This window comes from Spermophilus citellus (genome assembly GCF_964194105.1).
Source record: "Spermophilus citellus genome assembly, chromosome: 6".
Classification (NCBI taxonomy): domain Eukaryota; kingdom Metazoa; phylum Chordata; class Mammalia; order Rodentia; family Sciuridae; genus Spermophilus; species Spermophilus citellus.
The window spans coordinates 100846354-100864978 of NC_138187.1; the positions used below are offsets into that span (position 1 = coordinate 100846354).

Genomic DNA, 18625 nt, shown 5'->3' on the forward strand with positions numbered 1-18625 from the left:
GGAAAGCACAAAGTCAGCAACATGAGCTGGGCAGAGCACTCGCCCAGCACATGGGAGGCACTGGGTTTGACCCTCAGCACGGCACACAAATAAGATAAAGTCCTGCTGTCCAGACACAACTACAGAAAACTTTTTTAAAAATAATCAGCAACAAAATGAAACATGGCGAAGATGATGTTAAAAGTAACAGCAAAGGAGGAGAGGCTCCTCAGACTTGTTGGCTTTCAAGCATCAACGAGAGGCCAGGGATCCTAGGAACGTGGGCTTGAAGGGTGAGAAAGCTGCTTCCAAATGGTGAGGTTGGAAGGTTCCGTGGGAAGACTCGGCCCTGTGGCAAAGGACCATCTGCTCTCCATCCCAGCCCTGGGCCTCGAGACAGCCACCCTGGCATTGAGAGATGAGGGTCTGGTGAAAAAGCAGGGCAGCAAACCAAGGGTGGTAATAGGGCCCCAGAGAGCTTGAGACCACCTACCAGCAGAAAGAACTTAAACGAGGAAAATGGAGCAGACCAAGTGGCAGACAGAAAAGCACCGCATGGTCTCACCTGCACACGGGAGGGAAGACTCCGAGGCAGAGATCAGGATGGTGGCTGCCAGCGTTGGGAGGAAGCTGCCCCCATCGGCTAGCTTCTGGGACGCACAACACAGCTGCGTGGCCACAGCCAATCATGAGGCAACATGTATTTCAAAGTGGCCAAGAGCACTTCCACACCATGCCAAAAAGTCGGTGTGTGAGCAACGGGAACGCCTGACTGAATGATCCCCCGGGGAAAGCCAGCATCGGAGCGTGACACTGGGTCCCATCAAGAGACGCAATTATTATCTGTCAAATAGAAACCTATTCGAATTTTAGCAGAAATGTGTGGCCGAAGAAACCATGAGTCCTGGGGGGAAAGGCCTCTCTGTTTGAGTCTTAGACAAGCTCAGGACACCAGGAGGTCACAGTGGTACAGCCTGCTAAGGATGGTACCACTGCCACAGTGAAGGGGAAATGCCCAGGCAGGGGCACCATGCCAGCACTCCCCTAAAGGCCCAACCCACCACGCTGACAATGCCCCTCGTCCACAGAGCCACTGCCAGCGCAGGGGGTACCTTCGTGCAAACTTCAAAGGTGCCCTGGGGTGGACCACAAGCAGATGTCCCCTGAGAAGGTGATTTAGCAGAAGGTGGCCCACGCACCACCGAGTGAACACCCTGAAGGGTCCTAGGCTGCAGTCACTCTGGGAACAGCTGCTTTCTATCCTTCATCTGTCATCTCCTACCATTCTTGCAACAGTCCCCTGAAATAGGCACTGTCACCGGCCGTATGCATGTGAAGAGGGTGGGTGGCCAGTTCCCACTCAGCCAGCAAACCCCAGGAAGGCCAGGGTTTCCAGCCCAAGGACAGCTCCTCGGGGAAACAGGGACACAGGCCAACTCGGCTCCCAACTTTATACACTGGGCTGCAGGTGGCACCCTGGAAGGAAGGGAGCCAGGAGCCGGCTGCTCAGCCCAGGCTGGGAAGGCCACCGCCTACGCCTGCAGCACGGGACCAGCCCCACTGTGGACACTCTGGCTGCACTTATTCTTTGCACTAGTGGTTGCCACACTCAGAAGGGATCCAAAGCAGTCACATCTGAAGGGACAATGGGCCTGGGGTGGCACCGGAAGGCGGCACTTCCTGTGGGCTTTTCTGAGACTGAACAAGGAACCCTTTGGCTCCGGGTCCAGGGAACAAGCTCACATTGTCTCTGCACTGAGGGGCCTTGGACTCCCACTGCTGAGGCAGGTGATGCGGAGACACCCAAAGGGCTGCCACCTGCTCTGCCATGTCCCCAACATCACAGAAGTTGTCCCCAGCAACAGACAGCTCCAAAAGTTCACAGGGAGCCAGGGAGGTTCAATGGGAGGAAAAGAACTGAGTCCCAGTCCTCTCAGGGGCACGTGGCTATGTCACGCTCAGTAATTTTTATTAAATGCACCTGGACGGTGACTGTTTCCTTCCCAGAGCCACACACCTGCTTCAGAGAGAGGCCTAGGCAGGCCACAGAGATGGCTTCTCCAAGGAGAGAACGCCCTCTGTGGGTCTGAAGTTGTACTGGCAAGAGCAAGGACTTCAGCAGAAGTCGACCATCAGAGGGATTCCAAGAAAGCAAGATCCAAAGGGAATTTCGCAGAGCCTGCATCTCACTGGATGAAGACTTTTATAAAGGCCAAACAAAATCCAATCACCCAGTAAAGGCACAAAGATCTCCCAGGCCTGCACTCGGTCTCCTTGAGCAGGGACAGCCCACTCACTGCTCTGCAGCCTCCACTGTCCTTATCACCCTGCTACCACTGGCATCGCCAGCAGCACTGGGGTCACTCAGAGCCGAGACAGCACCCTGCAGGATGGGAGAACTGCTCACTCCCGGACCCGCAGGGCCTCGAGAGCATGGCACAGGGTAGGGGAGGCATTCTGTACCCTCAAGCTGCAAAATGTGGCATCAAAGGACTCACCCAAGAGAAGAATCAAACCCATCAGGGAGTCCACGCACGCAACGGAGCCGGCAGACCCCGAGGCCCGCCTGCTGGGCACAGCTTGGGAAGCCAAGTGAGCACCCCCACCTGAGTGTACTGCCAAGCCCCTGGCAGAGGAGCCCACTGGCCCTGCCTGGGACATGCAGGGAGAGCCATCACCCTCCATGACACCCATCCTCCTGTTCCAGGACACTCCATGTCCCTCTGTCCAGCCCTATGTAGCATTGGGCTTGAGGCAACCCAAGGGAGAAGGGTGGCCTCTGAAGAATCCACAGGACCACAGCCAAGGCTAAGACCAGGGTGTGGAAGGAGGGAGGGAGGAAAGAAGGGGCCAAAGGAGCAGCAGCAGCCACAGTGTAAAGTACGAGCTATGACTCACCATGTTCAGTTCCAAAGTCCAAGGCTCAGAGAGACACGCCTCCTCTGGCTCCTCTGCAGCCATCTAATCTGACTGGACCCACCCGGCGCCAGGATCTCCTGTGCACAGATGTGAAGGAACGAAGTCCTCCTCTCCCCCTTCATGGGATCAAGCACCAGGGTGGTCCAGCTAAGGGCTGAGGACCTGGGCCAGGTTCCAGGGTGCTTAGCAGGGGCAAGCCATGAGCAGACGGAGCAGAGGCAGGGCTGCCTTAGCAATGGCATCAGCAAGGTCACAATGAAGTGAGGGCTGCAGGTTGTAGCCAGGGCTGATGGGGGCATGGTGCTGGTCTTTGTAAACTGAGGCTGATGCAGGGCACAGGGTGGACGATGAGGCCCAGAGAGGTTAGAGGAGTGGCCCAGGACCTGACCCCTAGCCAGTGTTCTTTGCAACTCATCACTTGGTCAGTCCATCACAGCACACAATAGTGAATAAAAGGAAGTATCTGTGTCGTGGTTTAATGAAGGTCACCTTTGGCGGGTTCCATGAGAAGATGTACCTGTCCAAAGTGCCCTGCGTCATGGCAAATGTCAAGCCTCATGGGAGATGGGACATGGGTACTGTAATACCAGCAGGGCCAGCACTGCCCCATGGTTCGTCCCCGTCTACTCCAAATCAAGTCAAGATAAGGAGCAGATGCAGGCACATGTGGGTCTTATTATGATGATCTGTGTGGGCGGAAGACTCTTTGGAAATGTGAGCTGCTTTTACTGATCTTGAACATCAAACCAACAGAGTATGCTTGTGAACAAAAGCAGCTTCAAGAAAAAGGATCTTTTACTCATTAAAGGATGTCATCAAGAGCTGGGGCTGGGGCTCAGTGGTAGAGCGCTTGCCTAGCACGCGTGGGGCACTGGGTTCAATCCTCAGCACCATATAAAAATAAATAAATAAAATAAAAGTTTTGGTTTGGTGTACAACTAAAAAAAGTATTTTAAAAAACTGCAATCATGGGCTGGGGATGTGGCTCAGAGGTAGAGCACTTACCTTGCAGTTGTGAGGCATTGCGTTCAAGCCTCAGCACCACGTAAAAAATAAATTAATAAACAAAGATAATATGTGTCCATCTGCAACTAAAAAATATTTTTTAAAAAAAAAACTGTAATCAAGTTTGAAAGGCAACCTCAATGTAGAGTCACACCAAGAGCAGCCTTAGGCAGAGTGACTCCCTGGGAAACCTCTGGTTCCCACAGAGCCTGTGTCCTGGTGCCCCGGGGAAGTGGTAAGATCCCTGCCTTTGCCATCTCTCCCTTATGTCTGCACACAACAACTACTTGGATGAATGCATCTGGGTAGCCCCAAGACAGGGTCAGGAAAGCACGGCTGGATTCAAGGGACAGACCTGGTCCACTTCTCCAGTCACATCATTGAAGTCAAGACAGCCATGCAAGTAAACAGCAGACTTGGTTCAGCTCCTCCTGGGGACCCACCCACACCCCAAGGAGGAGCTTCGCTGCCTTGGTGAGAACACAAGGAACCCTGGGTGCATTACACAAGGGGGAGGTGACCACAGCGCTTCGCGGGGAGTGCCCACAGACTGGGAAAAGCAGGGTCCAGGCACAGCAGACCACACCCACAGAAGGAAGAGGAGGCAACTCCGGAGAACCAAGGCTGGGAAGTCTCACTGGCTGGATCAGGATGAGGGTCCCACTCTGACATGCCCACAGGGGGCAGGAGGATGGGTGCCATGATGTTCTTGACAGGTGAGTAAGGCACGCAGGAAGGTCAGGGTGTCGGTTTCAGGTATGCAGGGGCCAGGCACAGGGGGCTCCCCTGAGACCTCTGGGAAGGGTCTTCCTCAGATCTTCCCCCAGACAGGATGGTCCTTGAAGACAAGCACCCACACCTCTGCCACCCTGCAGAGCACAACTTGGTGGAACAGATGGAGGTGCTGAATGAATAGACGTATGAATACAGCAGAACAGATCTATTGATAAGTTATAGAGAGGCAGGAAAGAAAAGGATTATGGGGTCAAGGTAACTCAAAATCCCTGAAACTACTATTTACATTTACTGCAGATTGTCCATCCCCAAGGGCAGCCGTCTCCCATTTCACTTTGGTTAGCCTGTGGCCATGACGCAAAGCACTGCAGAAACATTAAGAATCATACTAACATATGCAAATGTTTTCATCAGAAGATTTGTGATCACAAAAATGCTTTCACAATTATGTTTCCAGTGAATTGGAAACTTGAGAACCTGAACTTATCATGGTTTTTGCTGTTTTCATTTTTAATTTGACCACTGTAAAATAATCCTCCTTCTACCAGCATTTGAGAAAAGATGCTTTAGTCTATGAAGGCAAAAGCCGCATTCTCTAGGTTACAAACAAAGCCTGTAATTACACCAGGTCATCTCATCACTCCACTCACAGGTCGGGTGGCAAGGAAACCTAGGTGGGCGTGCAGGTCACAAAATTTCAACTCTGATTCCACAACTGGGACACAATTCACTCATTAAACTTTAGATGTCATGCATGCAACCCATGCCAATCTCCACAAAGAACACCTGTCAAACGCAGGCTTCTATTACTGGCAGAGCTATTCCGGGGGGGTAAACAGGGCCATGAGATCCCAGCAGGTGCTGTCCAGGTCAGGATCGGAACCACCTGGCTGGGCACAATTCAGGAGCCATTTGTCAAAAAGAACGAACTTTATTTTTAGAACACACACACCCCGGACCACACAGCTCTTCAGGAAAACCCTCAGAGCCCAACTGCCACCATCAGCTTCCCACAAGCCTCTCAACCTCCACCACTCCTCCTGCTCTTGAGGCCAATTGGCTGGGTCGTGTGGGCGGAGCCAAAAAAAGTCCCCCAATGAGCAGCTCCATGGTCTGAAAGGGCGGGGAAACAACCCAATAAGCAGAGGAGCCAATCAGTTGGCAGCTAGAAGTTTGCTGCGCAGCTGTGAGCCAATCATCAGCTGGCAGCTGGAAGTTTGCTGGCAGCTGGAAGTTTGCTGGGGCCCCTTCTGCTGGGGCCACTGTGAGCCAGTCATCAGCTGCCAGCTGGTGCTAGCAGCTGGAAGTTTGCTGGGGCCCCTTGGCTGTGGCTCTCAACAACCTGGGGGCAGGGGCGGAGCAGGGAGGAGGTGCAAAGTAGAGCCCAGTGAGTAGGGGCAGGAAATCACCCAGGAACACAAATCCCCACCTACCACAGAGCCCAGGAGCTGGAGAGCCGCCCACACATCTTAGCAGCCCTCCTGCAGACCCAGACCCCCTCACAGCCTCCCCAGACTCATCCAACACTGGCTACCTGCTTCCCCCCACAAAGGCTCACCACCTTTCAAATGGGCCCAATCCGTCAAAGGACAGCTGCCAGACACCTCTGCTGTCACGCACACCCTTGCTGCTCTGTGCCATGAGTGACGGAGCTGGCAGTCCCTCCCCTCGAGGACTTTGCTGTCTTACCTCTCACAGGAGTCACACATTGACGCCTTACCAACATGTGACTCTAATGCTGCTCCTGATTCTGGACCAGTGAGACAGCCGGTCAGTGCCACATGAATGAATGAGGAGAAGGCCACTAACCCTGAATAGCAAATGTATCTGATTGGAAATGTAAGTTTTCAGGGGGCACGATGACTCAAAAAAATAAAGATTGGGTTGACTTCACTTTGTACGTCTTAAGTGGGGATGGATTGCACAGAACTAGGGCCACAACCCAGCCCCCCAGGAACCCTAAGGCCAGGAGAAGACAGCCAGATCCTCCCCTCTCTGCTGCTGCCCTCGCTTTCCTGTCCTTTGAGCACACAGCAGATCCCTGACCTCTGCTGCCACGCACACCCTTGCTGCTCTGTGCCATGAGTGACGGAGCTGGCAGTCCCTCCCCTGGAGGACTTTGCTGCCTTACCTACATGTCTCCAAGAGCTCAAACCCATCGACCACAGCGGGGAGATGCTGCCGCTGACCAGAATCTCACCCACGTGGTCTCAGGACAAGCACAGACCAGAGGCTGAGAAATTAGCCTGAAATTGACATGGGAGAGGCAACGTAGGCTCTGAGGCCTCCAAGGGCACAGTGCAGAGTATCTGCACCTGCTGAGGAGGGCATCGGGGCCTCGATGCCAGAGCACCAGGGGCTCAGCCAGCTGGTCTTCTAAAGCCTCATCCAGCAAGAAGCTCTGTGATCCTGCTTGTTCCCATCGCTGGCCAGTGATCCTGAGGAAGTGTCCATGAGTGGCTGAGGACGCAGCAGCACGTCACAACCCATTTCTGAGCCATCAAAAGAGGCAAGTGGCCAACGGGGACGAGGAGAGGGAGCAGGGCACAGGCCAGAGGTCACCGGAGCAGCAGAGTACACCACTGCTACTGGGCCCTGGATACTCCCCAAAGCCGCACACAAACACTTCATTCACTGTCCAGCCATAGTCCTTTCCTGCCTCTATTAGGAAATGGAAGCTGACCCCAAAGTCTGCACTCAAAGAAGCTCTGGTGAACTCTGATTTTGAAAGAGAAATTGGGTTTTAAAGCCTGAAGCATCTGATATTAAAAAAAAAAAAAAAAGTGCCTAATTCTTGCACCTAAGTCACCCGCCAAGGCCTGTCTACCACAGTCAAGAAAAAGCCACACAAGATGCCCAAGGATGGTGTCCACATGTGGCCCCCCATGTGCCTAGGACCCGCCTGTCCCCAGGGGGGCTGCCAAAGTCTGGGGGTAGTGGGCTCTGCCTGGGCTGCCTGCAGCTGCTCATAAACTCAATAACCATCAGCATAAAGAATGACTCCAGCTCCAGCCTACCCACCCTGGTCCAAATGTCACCCACGCTTAGACGCAGAAACCTTGCTCTGCCTGGTCTTCAGAGCTCAGAAAGATGCCCACTATAACATCAAACTCTAAATTGCAAACAGCAATAACTGAACTTCTAATAGTTCTCCAATCAAAATGTCAAGATCTGATTTCAGTGATGGAGATGGAACGCAGGACCTCACTCCACCACTGATTCACATCCCCCTAAAACTTTAGAATATTTTTTAGCAAGGAAAAGTTTTAATGAGCATACTAATTTGGTTCCCTTTTGTACACTGATGTCTTTGTTTTGAGAAGTGAACAAGTATCACTTGTGTCACTGAACAAAACAATCTAGCTTGGATCCCATTTGGGAACTGCTAGAAATCAATGACACATCCAGAAACAGACAAAAGCTGAGATGCCAGGCTGCTTGGAAGGTTGCAGGGTGGTTGTTTTTTCTTTTGTACCAGGGAATGAATCCAGGGGTACTTAGCCACTGAGTTATGTCCCCAGCCCTTTTTATTTTTTTATTCTAAGACAGGGCCTCACTAAGTCCTCAGGGCTCAGTGAGTTGCTGAGAGTGGCCTTGCACTTGTGATCCTTCTGCCTCAGCCTTCCACGTTGCTGGGATAAAGGTATGCACCATTTTGCCCAGAGAGATCAGTGTTTTCAATGCAAGATGGTTTTTGCTCATTCACAGTTTTTTGTGTTTCTTGTAATGAGCATGCATTGCTTTGGGGAAAATAAAAATCAATAAGAGAAACTTCATCTCAGAAACAAATGAAGCAGGAATTGTTTCTGCAGCAGAATCCAGCTTTCCCTCTCCTCTCTGAAGGTCCCACTTCTCCCTGGGACATCTCAGGTAGGTAGTAAGGTCCTGGGGGCAGTGTCCTGAGGTTCAGCCCTGGAACACCAACACAAGCATTCCCAACCTGGCCTTTACCTCAGAAGCCTCCTATGGGTTCCAGCAAACTTAAGTGTTAAAACCTTGATCCAGGGCTGGGGATGTGGCTCAAGTTGTAGCACGCTCGCTTAGCATGCATGAGGCACTGGGTTCGATTCTCAGCGTCACATAAAAATAAAATAAAGATATTGTGTCCACCTAAAAAAATATATTTTTTAAAAACCTTGATCCAGTTTCCACTGAGATTTTTGAAAAGATTTCTGAAAAGATTTCAAGAGCCATTCTTTCAAATGTTACAAAAAAAAAAAAAAAAGGTGGTTTTCAATGGGATTTCACAAAATAGGGATGAAAGAAATTAAGATTATTTCAGTTTCTTCTGCCAAGGCTAACACTTCACTCTTACACTTCAGGGTTTCTAAATATGTAGGGTGCATTGCCTACAACCTAACCTAGGTCTGCTCTGAACCTCAGCCCCACTCTGCAACTCCCAATCAACCAGCAGCTGGGATCACACTGTGAGTGGGACCCACACCAAGGTTCTAATTCTGAGTGCCCACAGAACAACTGTGCAAGCTAGAACAAGAAGCAGGTCCCTAGAGCTCAACTGCATCAGAGTGAAAAAGAGGACTGAGCAGCAGCCTGGGGAGGAGTTCATCCAAGGGACTCATAAGAGTGCAGCTGGCGCTCTGGAAGTTCTGCACCACTGCAGGCGCTCCATTCCTTCCACAAAATGTGGTGTCGTGTTTGCACACGGACTCCAACTCCACAAGTTGTTTCAGATGTTTTACCCTGTTTGATCCACAGGCAACACTGTCAGTGCAAAAGGCAATAATTACACCCCCCCAATTTTCCTTCTTTCTTCTTATCTTTCTTTTTCTTTTCATATTTTTGTTTTTTGTTCTGTTTTGTTTTGGGTTTGTTTTTTTTTTTTTTTTGGTAAGCATGAGAAAAACTGAGGTTCAAGGTCACAGAGCGCAGAAATCAATCTCAATTGAACCTCAGAGGACCTCATGTGCCACATCTGAGCACAATACAATTAAATTTCTCTTAAGATGCCTGGATATTCATGCTTTAATCAAATCAAACTGGTGTCCCTACGTACTCCAAATTAATTAGGTCTGCTTAGGGAAGATTGCAGCTGAGAGTTTCCTGCAAGCTTGCTGTATGGCTTGTGCCTGGGGCCAAAAGCTTCCCTCCAACACACTGGAACTGCACGGGCCTGAGTCAGCTCCATCCTACATTCGAGCAAACTGAGGCTGAATCTAGGCCTGGGTGCAGAAGGCCCTCTTCCAGTGTTAACACCCTGGTACTCTCCAGCTCCCATCTATGCCCCAGCCACACACACTGCAAAGTGCTTTCACACAGCAACACTGAGGCCGTGTTCCAGGAAGTGGGCTCTCCTGGACCCGCAAAGCCCCAGCTTCCTGCCGTCCTGTGAGATGGTGGAAGTCCTGTCATTGTTGGCAGTAGCCATCCACTTATGGCCCCATGTCGACACTGGTGGTTGGCAGGTGGCCCATGCTCGGCAGTGGAAATGGAGTAGTCTGTGCTGGCCCAGCGGCCAGGCGTCACTGTCCCAAGTCGGAAGTGGGCGGTGGAACCGGGCGCCCAGCAGCCGCTGCGGAGCTGCTGGCTCCAGCTCTCCCTCCCACTCCCCACCAGCTGCCTGCGTCCCGGGGTCCCCAGCCACGGCCTGCGCCTTCCCTGCCCCGCGGACACACGGGGAAGGGGTGACCGCGGGTCTTCGGGAACCCAGTCACCGCACTCTGGGGCAGGGACTGCAGGTCCGAGCTGTGCCTGCAGCCAGAGGCCCGCCCTGCCCTCGCCCCGCGCAACAGGCGCCCTGCCTCGGTTTCCCTCCCCTCAAAAGGCGCCCGCTGAGCCCGAGTTGCGACCAGACTCACTCCCAGGCTTCAGGACTTCGAGGGCAGCGCGCTCCCCACGCCGGATCCCAGGTGCCTACCTGCGCGATGGCTCCCGATGCCGCCAGCCGCGCCCTGGAGACCCGCGCCCGGCATATCCAGGGCCCGCCGCTCCAGCCGCGCCAGAGGGAGGGAGGGAGGCGTAGGACGGGAAGTGGGCAGGGGGCTGACGCCGCAGGGGAGGCTCCTTCCTCCTCCTCCTCGAGGCCGGCAGTTTCCTTTCCATCTGTGGCCCCTGGCACGCCAGCGCACACCCAGGCACGGGGCTGGCGCGGGTGAGACTTCAGGAAGTTTGCTCTTCACTCTCGCCAATTTCTGGGGAAGTGCAGCAGGAGGGATCGGTGCCCCAGGAATGAAGGTGGGGAGGCCTCCAGAAGCCTGGTTTGTGAGGGGCCAGGGATGGATGCAGGGAAGGAACAGATGGCAGAGAGGGGAGAGTGGAGCAGCTATTCTGAAGTGAAATGCAACTCTGACTTTTGAATCTCTGGCAGCACTGGGCTGTGATCCATGCCAAGCTCCTGGGCACTGGTTAGCGCCTTCACCCCTTCCTTTTGGCAATTGGAGAATGCACTTGTTACAGGACAATGGGTTCAGGAAGTGACAGACAGAGTTCCTGCCCTGAGGAGCTCAACTCTGGGCAGCAGGCACCATGAACATTGAGAACTAAATAACATGCCTTAGTGTTGGCCAAGGCCAGAGGCATGGCACAAACCATGCTGCTGCAAGTACTCAGGGTCCTGTGAGGTCAGGAACACCTTCTGGGAGAATGAGAGGGACTTGTTAGAACTGGATACACGGGCTTTGTGGGTAAATCCACAGGTGCACGTGAAAAGCAGCAGGCTGTGGGATAGGGACATGCAGGTGGTTAGCAGTTGGATCAGGCTCAATGTGTTGATTGAGACCACTAGGGGGAGATTCTGGACTCAGCTGGCAATGGGCAGGGTTGGAAAGGGCTCTAACTTTGGTTGGTTAACTGAAACAGGGACCAAGAGGTGGCACACACTAGATGGCATTGAAATGTCAGAGCTGCCCAGTCCACTCTAGAACAAGGGATCCGAGGCTTCAGGAGACTGAAATGTCAGGGCGGATATCTCACGTAAGACCTGCTCACCTGTCCTGGATGGGCCCCACACACTCGCCTTTCACAGCTGTGAGAAATAAATGTGTCACCCAGCGTCCTTGACAGTTCTCCAAATATTCCTACACACTGGCTCTGAACTGCCACCAAATCCAGGAGACCAAAATGTCACTGGACAACCAGTCAAAGTAGGGGCTTATGGAGGCCAGGTGCCCTCTAGTCCATCCCATGAGGGGTCCATGGATCACTGTACACAACCTATGGTTGATACCTCAGTTCCAGAACTGAAGTAGACATACCCAGAAACTAATGCGATGCTCCCATAGCTTCCCAGACCTGTGGACAAAAGATTATTGTGGAAGGAGACCCATTGGAAGCCACTACAAGTGTCTCTAGCTGGGAAAATAGCCAAAAATTATCCCACATTCCGTGAGGGCTTGAGGAGATTAAACCACTACCAGGAGCTTAAAGAATGCAGGGATGGGGCTGGGGATGGGGCTCAAGCGGTATCGCGCTCGCCTGACATGCGTGCGGCCCGGGTTCGATCCTCAGCACCACATACAAATAAAGATGTTGTGTCCGCCGATAACTAAAAAAAAAATAAATATTAAAAAATTCTCTCTCTCTCTCTCTCTCTCTCTCTCTCTAAAAAAAAAAAAAAAGAATGCAGGGATGATGACACCCACCAAATCCTATTCAATTCATCTATTTGACCCTTGGAAAAAGAAAAAAGAAAAAGAAAAATCTGTCAGGCACAGGGCCATATGCCTATAACCCCTGTGACTCATGAGGTCCAGGCAGAAGAATCACAAGTTTGAGAACAGCAAGACAACTTAGCAAGACCCTATCTCAATTTTTTTAAAAAAGAAAATAAAAAGCGGTGGGAATGTAGCTTGGTGGTAGAGGACTGGTTTTCAGATGGTGCTGCAGGATATTCAGGCTCACCAGCTGCAGCCCTGTTGTCCCTCTCTGACCCCCTGAAAGAACAGCAATGAAGCACAATTCTCTGGGGCGGGGGGCACAATTCTCCAGCAGGGAGCCTGCTGGAGATTGTGTCCCTCCGCCCCAGAGGATTGTGAGAAACGTCCCATATCAGTGTGTAACTAGGTACTGAACCAAGGGCTGTGCCCACTGATTTGGCTAGACATTTGGCTAAATGTTCAGCATTGGAAGGGAGCATGACTGGAAAATCAGGGCCAACAGATCTGAGGAGGAAATATGTGGATAGCCCTCTCAGCATGCATCGAAAAAGGGAAGGTACTTGTGTCCTGTGTGAATGCTCACAAAAGGGTGACTTCAGCAGAGCAGTTTATAATCAAGTGATAGGATGACATGTTCTGTGGATACCAACCAGCCTCTTTCCCCAGCCTCTTTCCTGTCACTGCCCAATGGGCTCCTGAACAAAGTGGCCATGGTGGCAAGGAAGGAGTCTGCTCATGGGCTCAGCAGCAGACATCTACTCACTAAGTCCAGCCTGGCTATGGCCACCTCTGAGTGCCCAAGTGCCAACAGCAGTGTCTCCATATATCCAATATGGCACCATGCCCCAGGATGGTCAGTCAGCCGCCTAGTGACAGGCTGGTTCTGCTGGACTGCATCCACCATAGATGGGCAGCACCAGGTGCTCGCTAGAATCACATCCTGGAATGCCCTTCTGTCCTCCGTCATACGCTGTCTCTGTGGAAACACAGGGACTTACAGAATGCCTTGTCCACAGAAGTTCCCTTTATCCTGAAATCCACGTAAGGTGGAGAAAATTCCTGAGGTCCCCTCATAGCACTGGCAAGGCTGGTCCAGGTGCTCAGAGCCAGCATCCAATGTGCCCTTGCCCCTCCTACAGGCAGGAGTCTTGGGTCCAGGAGTGAGGAGTGGACGTGGATAGAATACAGTGACTTACGATGAGCCCTGGTGACCCCTAGCAAGATGCCTGCTTCCTCTCTCCATAGACTGGTGCTACCCTGGCCTGCCTTCCCCAGGGACTCGGTGATGCCACTGAACTGAAGGAAAGATGCCATCCAGTCGCTGAGAGCCACTTGTAGCTAATTCCAAATCCCTGGGAACAAGATCTTGTCTGGTCCAGATTAGGTCGGAGCCCATGTCTTATACCATCCGGGGTAAGGGGTTTGACCAAGGGATGACAAACACAGAGGTCAGGAAACCACCTCTGAACATAGGGCAAGGTCCACTATGAGCTGGACAGTCATCCTGAAACGTGTCTGCTCTAAATGTCATGGTGAGGACTAGGCACCATGAATCCGGACCCTTGTGAGCAAAGAAGACACCCTTCTTGTTTCCTCTGCTAGGGTTTAAGTTCTGGAGGCTGAGACATGTAAAGGCACCCACTGAGAGGGTAGCTGAGAGCAATTAATGAGGGATGATCTTCAATAATTTTCAATTTAAATGAGTGGTGTTATGGTTTGGCTATGGGGTGTCCCCCAACAGGTGAAATGATCAGGTCTTGGTAGCTGTGACCTAATCAATCCACCTCGTGGAATAATAATTTGAGAGGACTACTGTACCCAGTGGTCCCTGTAGGCAGGTCTCTAGGGGTGCCTTGGGGATTATCCTTGTACCCTGGCTCTCCTCTTCCCTCTGCTTCCTGGCCACCATGAGCTGCACATCATCCCCCACCATGCCCTTCAGCCAGATGCTCTGCCTCACCTGGGCCCAGAGTGATGGAGTCACTGTCTATGGACTGATACCTCTGAAGCTCCGAGACCTCTGAAGCTCTGAGCTCAATATGAACTTTTCCTCCTCTGAGTTGTTCTGGTCAGGTGTCTTAGTCACAGCAATGAAAAAAAGCTGAACTAACAAATTGGGAAACTCTTCCGTGTCTTAGTGGGAGCAGAAATGGGGTGGCCAAGGGTGTCAGTACAATCTGAGGTCACAGCCTGGAGCCTCTGCATCTCCAGCAGTCTTCAGTGTGCTGAGCAGAAACTCCACACATCTGAGATCATATTACATGCAACATTCCACACTAGAGGTATGGATCTGCAGCAAGGAGCCAGGAGCTCGGAGGAGATAAAATGTCAAACTCTTTGACCAGGTCGGGGCATTTCAACTTTGCATTTGGGAATAGAGGAAGCTCTTTAAGTTCACTAGTAATAACTCAAACCTGCTGAGCTCCTCCTACCTGTCAGACACTGTCCTACACCAGTGAAGCTTATCAGGTCCTTTACAGCAGCCTGATTTTACACCCATCTTCAGACAGGCAATGGAGGCTCACAGGACTAGAACTTTCTCTCCCACACAGCAAGGGCCACAGCAGGGATTGCGACCAGGGGAGCTATTGTGGCATGCAGCTTCCTGGCCACCATGGCACCTGTCCCCCCAGATGAAATCAGCAGGCTGACCACTGCCCACAAGTCTACTCTTCCTTCACACAGCAGAACATGCCACTGGGCACCTGGCCACTCATGCTGCTACATCTCCTTGGGAACCACACACACACACACAGCACATCATATCACACTCCACATATCATATCACACACCAGGAACACCACACACACACACCACATCATATTGCACACCATGCACACCACACACCCACCCACACACACATCATATCATGCACCATGCACACACCACACACACACACACCCCACACATCACACACCATGCACATCACACTCACAAACATGCACACACACCACACATCATATCACACACCATGCACACCACACACACACCCCACACATCATATCACGCACCACACGCACTACACATGCCACACACACACACGCACATGAACCCCATGCATACACACCACACAGCATATCACACACCATGCACACCACACACACACCCCACACATCATATCATGCACCATGCACACCACAAACAAACATGCACACATACCACATATCATATTACACACCATACACACCACACACACACACACACACACCACATCATATTGCACACCATGCACACCACACACACCTCACATCATATTGCACACCATGCACACCACACACACCCCACACATCATATCATGCACCATACACACCACACACACACACCATATCATATTGCACACCATGCATACCCCACACACATACAACATACACACACACACACACACACACACACACATATACACACACACTCTTCCCCTAGTTTGGTCCCAGCTGCAGGTGGGAAGAGAGCAGGTGAGTGTGAGAGTCACGCCCTATGTGGCCGGGTGTAAACTGTCACCTCATTGAGGCCAGAGGCTGGCTGGGAGGAGTGTGCTGACCTGGGATCCTGCTCCTCAGCAGGTGGCAGGTTCACTGCTCAAAGGTCTGCAGTCTGCGCAGGGCAGGGACAGGGACAGGGCAGGAGCATTCCCGCCAGGCTCCACGGCTGGAGTGAAGTAGGAACGACTCTTGGGAACAATAACAGGCTGGGACAATTCTGGGAAGTCAGTTGTCTAAAGGAGATCTTTTCCTTAAAAAATAAACTTGAATGAATTGGGGAAAAGAAATCTGTCTTAAGTCAGGAAATAACAGACAACACGAGACTCTCATTCGTCAATGCCGGGAAGCAGGAAGTTGGTCAGCTGCCAGCCCATCAGATAACAGCCCTGGACGTGCGAGTGGCCTTCCTCACACAGCACAAGCTGTCCCAGTGAGGAACGCAGGAGGCCGGCGCAGGCTCCCCGTGAGGGCACGCTGACCCCCCAGCAATTGGCTCTGCTTCTCTGATCAAAACGACTAAGGCCAGAATTTAAGCACTGGATTCTACTGGGCGGAGACCCAGGACTCAGTGATGGCTTCTAGCTGTTCTGCCTTGGGTACACATGCAGTAGGGACAGCCAGTCCCACTGAGTCTCCCCCTGCTCAGACTCTGGGCCTCCTTGCCACTCTCAGCTCTGCTCTGGCAGAGGTTTGGTGTTGACGCTCGCTCTGCTGTCCACGGAGAGACGCCTGTCCCACTGCACAGCCCTCAGCAGTGTCTCACCTCCCCCCTCAGAGGCAGCACCACGCAGCTCACTGTCCCCAACTGGAGTGGCTCCTGCGACCTTCACCAGATCATTCTTTGTCCCATGTGCACCAGAGACAGCACAAACCATCCCTGCGACCCTGTCGTCATTAGAACCCCCCACACCTTCCTTCTCTGATCCTTGACTTTTCAACAGGCCTCTCACTGTCCCATGAGCCCTCTCTCCACTGGCGTGTGGGTTCCTGACCCACCTGTGTTCCTAAGAAGAAAGGGACCTCCCCTCAAAAAAAGGCACAGTGCGACTCTCAGGAAGGAGGCTGGAATGTCCCCACTTGACAAGGTTGTGTCCCCACAGAAGGCAGTTCATTGACTTTCAGGAAGCAGTGCTGATGGCTCTAGAGAGGGGTCTCTTTTTGTGGGGGGAGATGCCAGGGGTTGAATTCAGGGTCACTCAACTGCTAAGCCACTTCCCCAGCCCTATTTTGTATTTTATTTAGGGACAGGATCTCACCTAGTTACTTAGCACCTCAATTTTGCTGAAGCTGGCTTTGAACTTGTGATCCTCCTGCCTCAGCCTCCTGAGCCGCTGGGATTACAGGCATATGCCAGAGAGGGCTCTTGAAAGGACCACAGCCCCAGGTCCTGAGTCAGCCGGTTACAAATGCCTGATGTGCAGCCACACACAGAATCCTGGTGGCTTCGCTCCCTGTGAAACTCAGGGAGCGAAGTACGTTGTTTGTCCTCTCTGGCAAGTACTATCACTGGGCAGGCCTCTCTAAGGCTGTCCTAGAGGGAAATATCCATGCCACGAGGCCTATTTGAGATCCTAATCCAAAATCAACTAAAGAATCTTTCTCCAGTTAAATGTGCACATGTGGGGTGGACCTTTTCCCCCAGTTTCCTTCTTTGAAAACAAAGGGGAAACCAGAAGAATGGCCTTTAGACTGCTAGACTTCCTGACTGGTTGATGCGATTTTAAGAAAAGCTAAAGTCAAATATTCAATATCATTAACATTTTTAGTTTGCCAATTCATTATTTTTTTACATTTCACCCAAGCCAGACACAGTGGCATATACCGGCAATCCCAGTGATTTGGGAGTCTGAGGCAAGAGGATCACAAGTTCTAGGCTGACTTAGCAACTTAGCAAGATCTGGTCTCAAAATTTAAAAAATAAAAGGGCTGGAATGTAATTCAGATGTAGACTGCCTCTGGGTTCAATACCCAGTTTCTAAAAACAAACAAAAATCCACCCATTACCATCACTATCATTTAATAAGGAAAAGGCTTTTTAACCTCAGTTGACTATAATGATGTGATAGCAGATTAAAGGACACGCCCCTCAAGGAGTGAATTTTGCTTTTTCAAAAACCCTCTACTTTTGAGGCCGGGGTTATGGCTCAGGGGTAGAGCACTTGCCTAGCCTGTGAGGCACTGTGTTCAATTCTCGGCACCACATAAGAATAAATACATAAAATAAAAGTATTGTGTCCATCTAAAACTAAAAAAAGAATATATATATATATATATATATATATATATATATATATATATATATTTTTTTTTTTTTTTTTTTAAACACTACTTTGTCATGTTTGGGGGTTTTGTTTGGTTTTTCTTTCTTGTTGGGCCTTGGCCCTGGGAGGCTTCCTTGGTGAGCTGGACTAGCCTTCCAGTGGGCTCGGTGCCCAGCTAGTGAGGCACTCAAGCCCAGATCCCAGAGGCCTCTCCTCATGAAGCACAGAAGTGACAGAAGCCCATGGTCACCAGCCTTTACATGATGGTGGTGTTCACCAGCCTTTGAGGAACAAACCTGCACACATGGTTTGTGGATTTTGGATTTAGACTTTGAGAGGCTGAAACTGGAACACAGTTGGGAACAGTACTGACCCACAGTGGTCACAGTGGCATTCACATACCTCCAGCCCCCTGATGCAGGCACACACAGGGACAACCTTCAGCCCCTTTAAAGCCAGGAACAGCCATGGACTGGCTCAGGTAATGAAATGTGGGCTGAGGTGACACGTCACAGCTGGGTGGCAGCTTTAGAAGCGATTGCTTTACCCACCAGGTTTTCTGCCCTGTGCTGGAAGCGTCATCGGGAAGGTTCTTCTGCTGAACTCAGATAGAAACATCCAATAGGCAGACAGC

General features: G+C 51.5%; 1 protein-coding gene across 11 annotated transcripts in view; it reads right to left on the reverse strand.

Annotated features, from left to right (window-relative positions):
* The window catches only part of DISC1 (DISC1 scaffold protein), a 191029-nt gene extending 175157 nt beyond the window's left edge, over positions 1 to 15872 (reverse strand). For 10 of the 11 annotated variants that reach the window (XM_081298287.1, XM_081298284.1, XM_081298289.1 and 7 more), the window contains exon 1: positions 10514 to 12016. In XM_081298287.1, coding sequence (XP_081154413.1) covers positions 10514 to 10568 — 55 coding nt within the window. In that variant the 5' untranslated portion in view covers positions 10569 to 12016. Of the gene's footprint in view, positions 1 to 10513; positions 12017 to 15789 lie in introns of those variants that run through there. The other variant, XM_081298288.1, reaches the window with a different exon arrangement.
* Positions 15873 to 18625: the final 2753 nt, after the last annotated feature.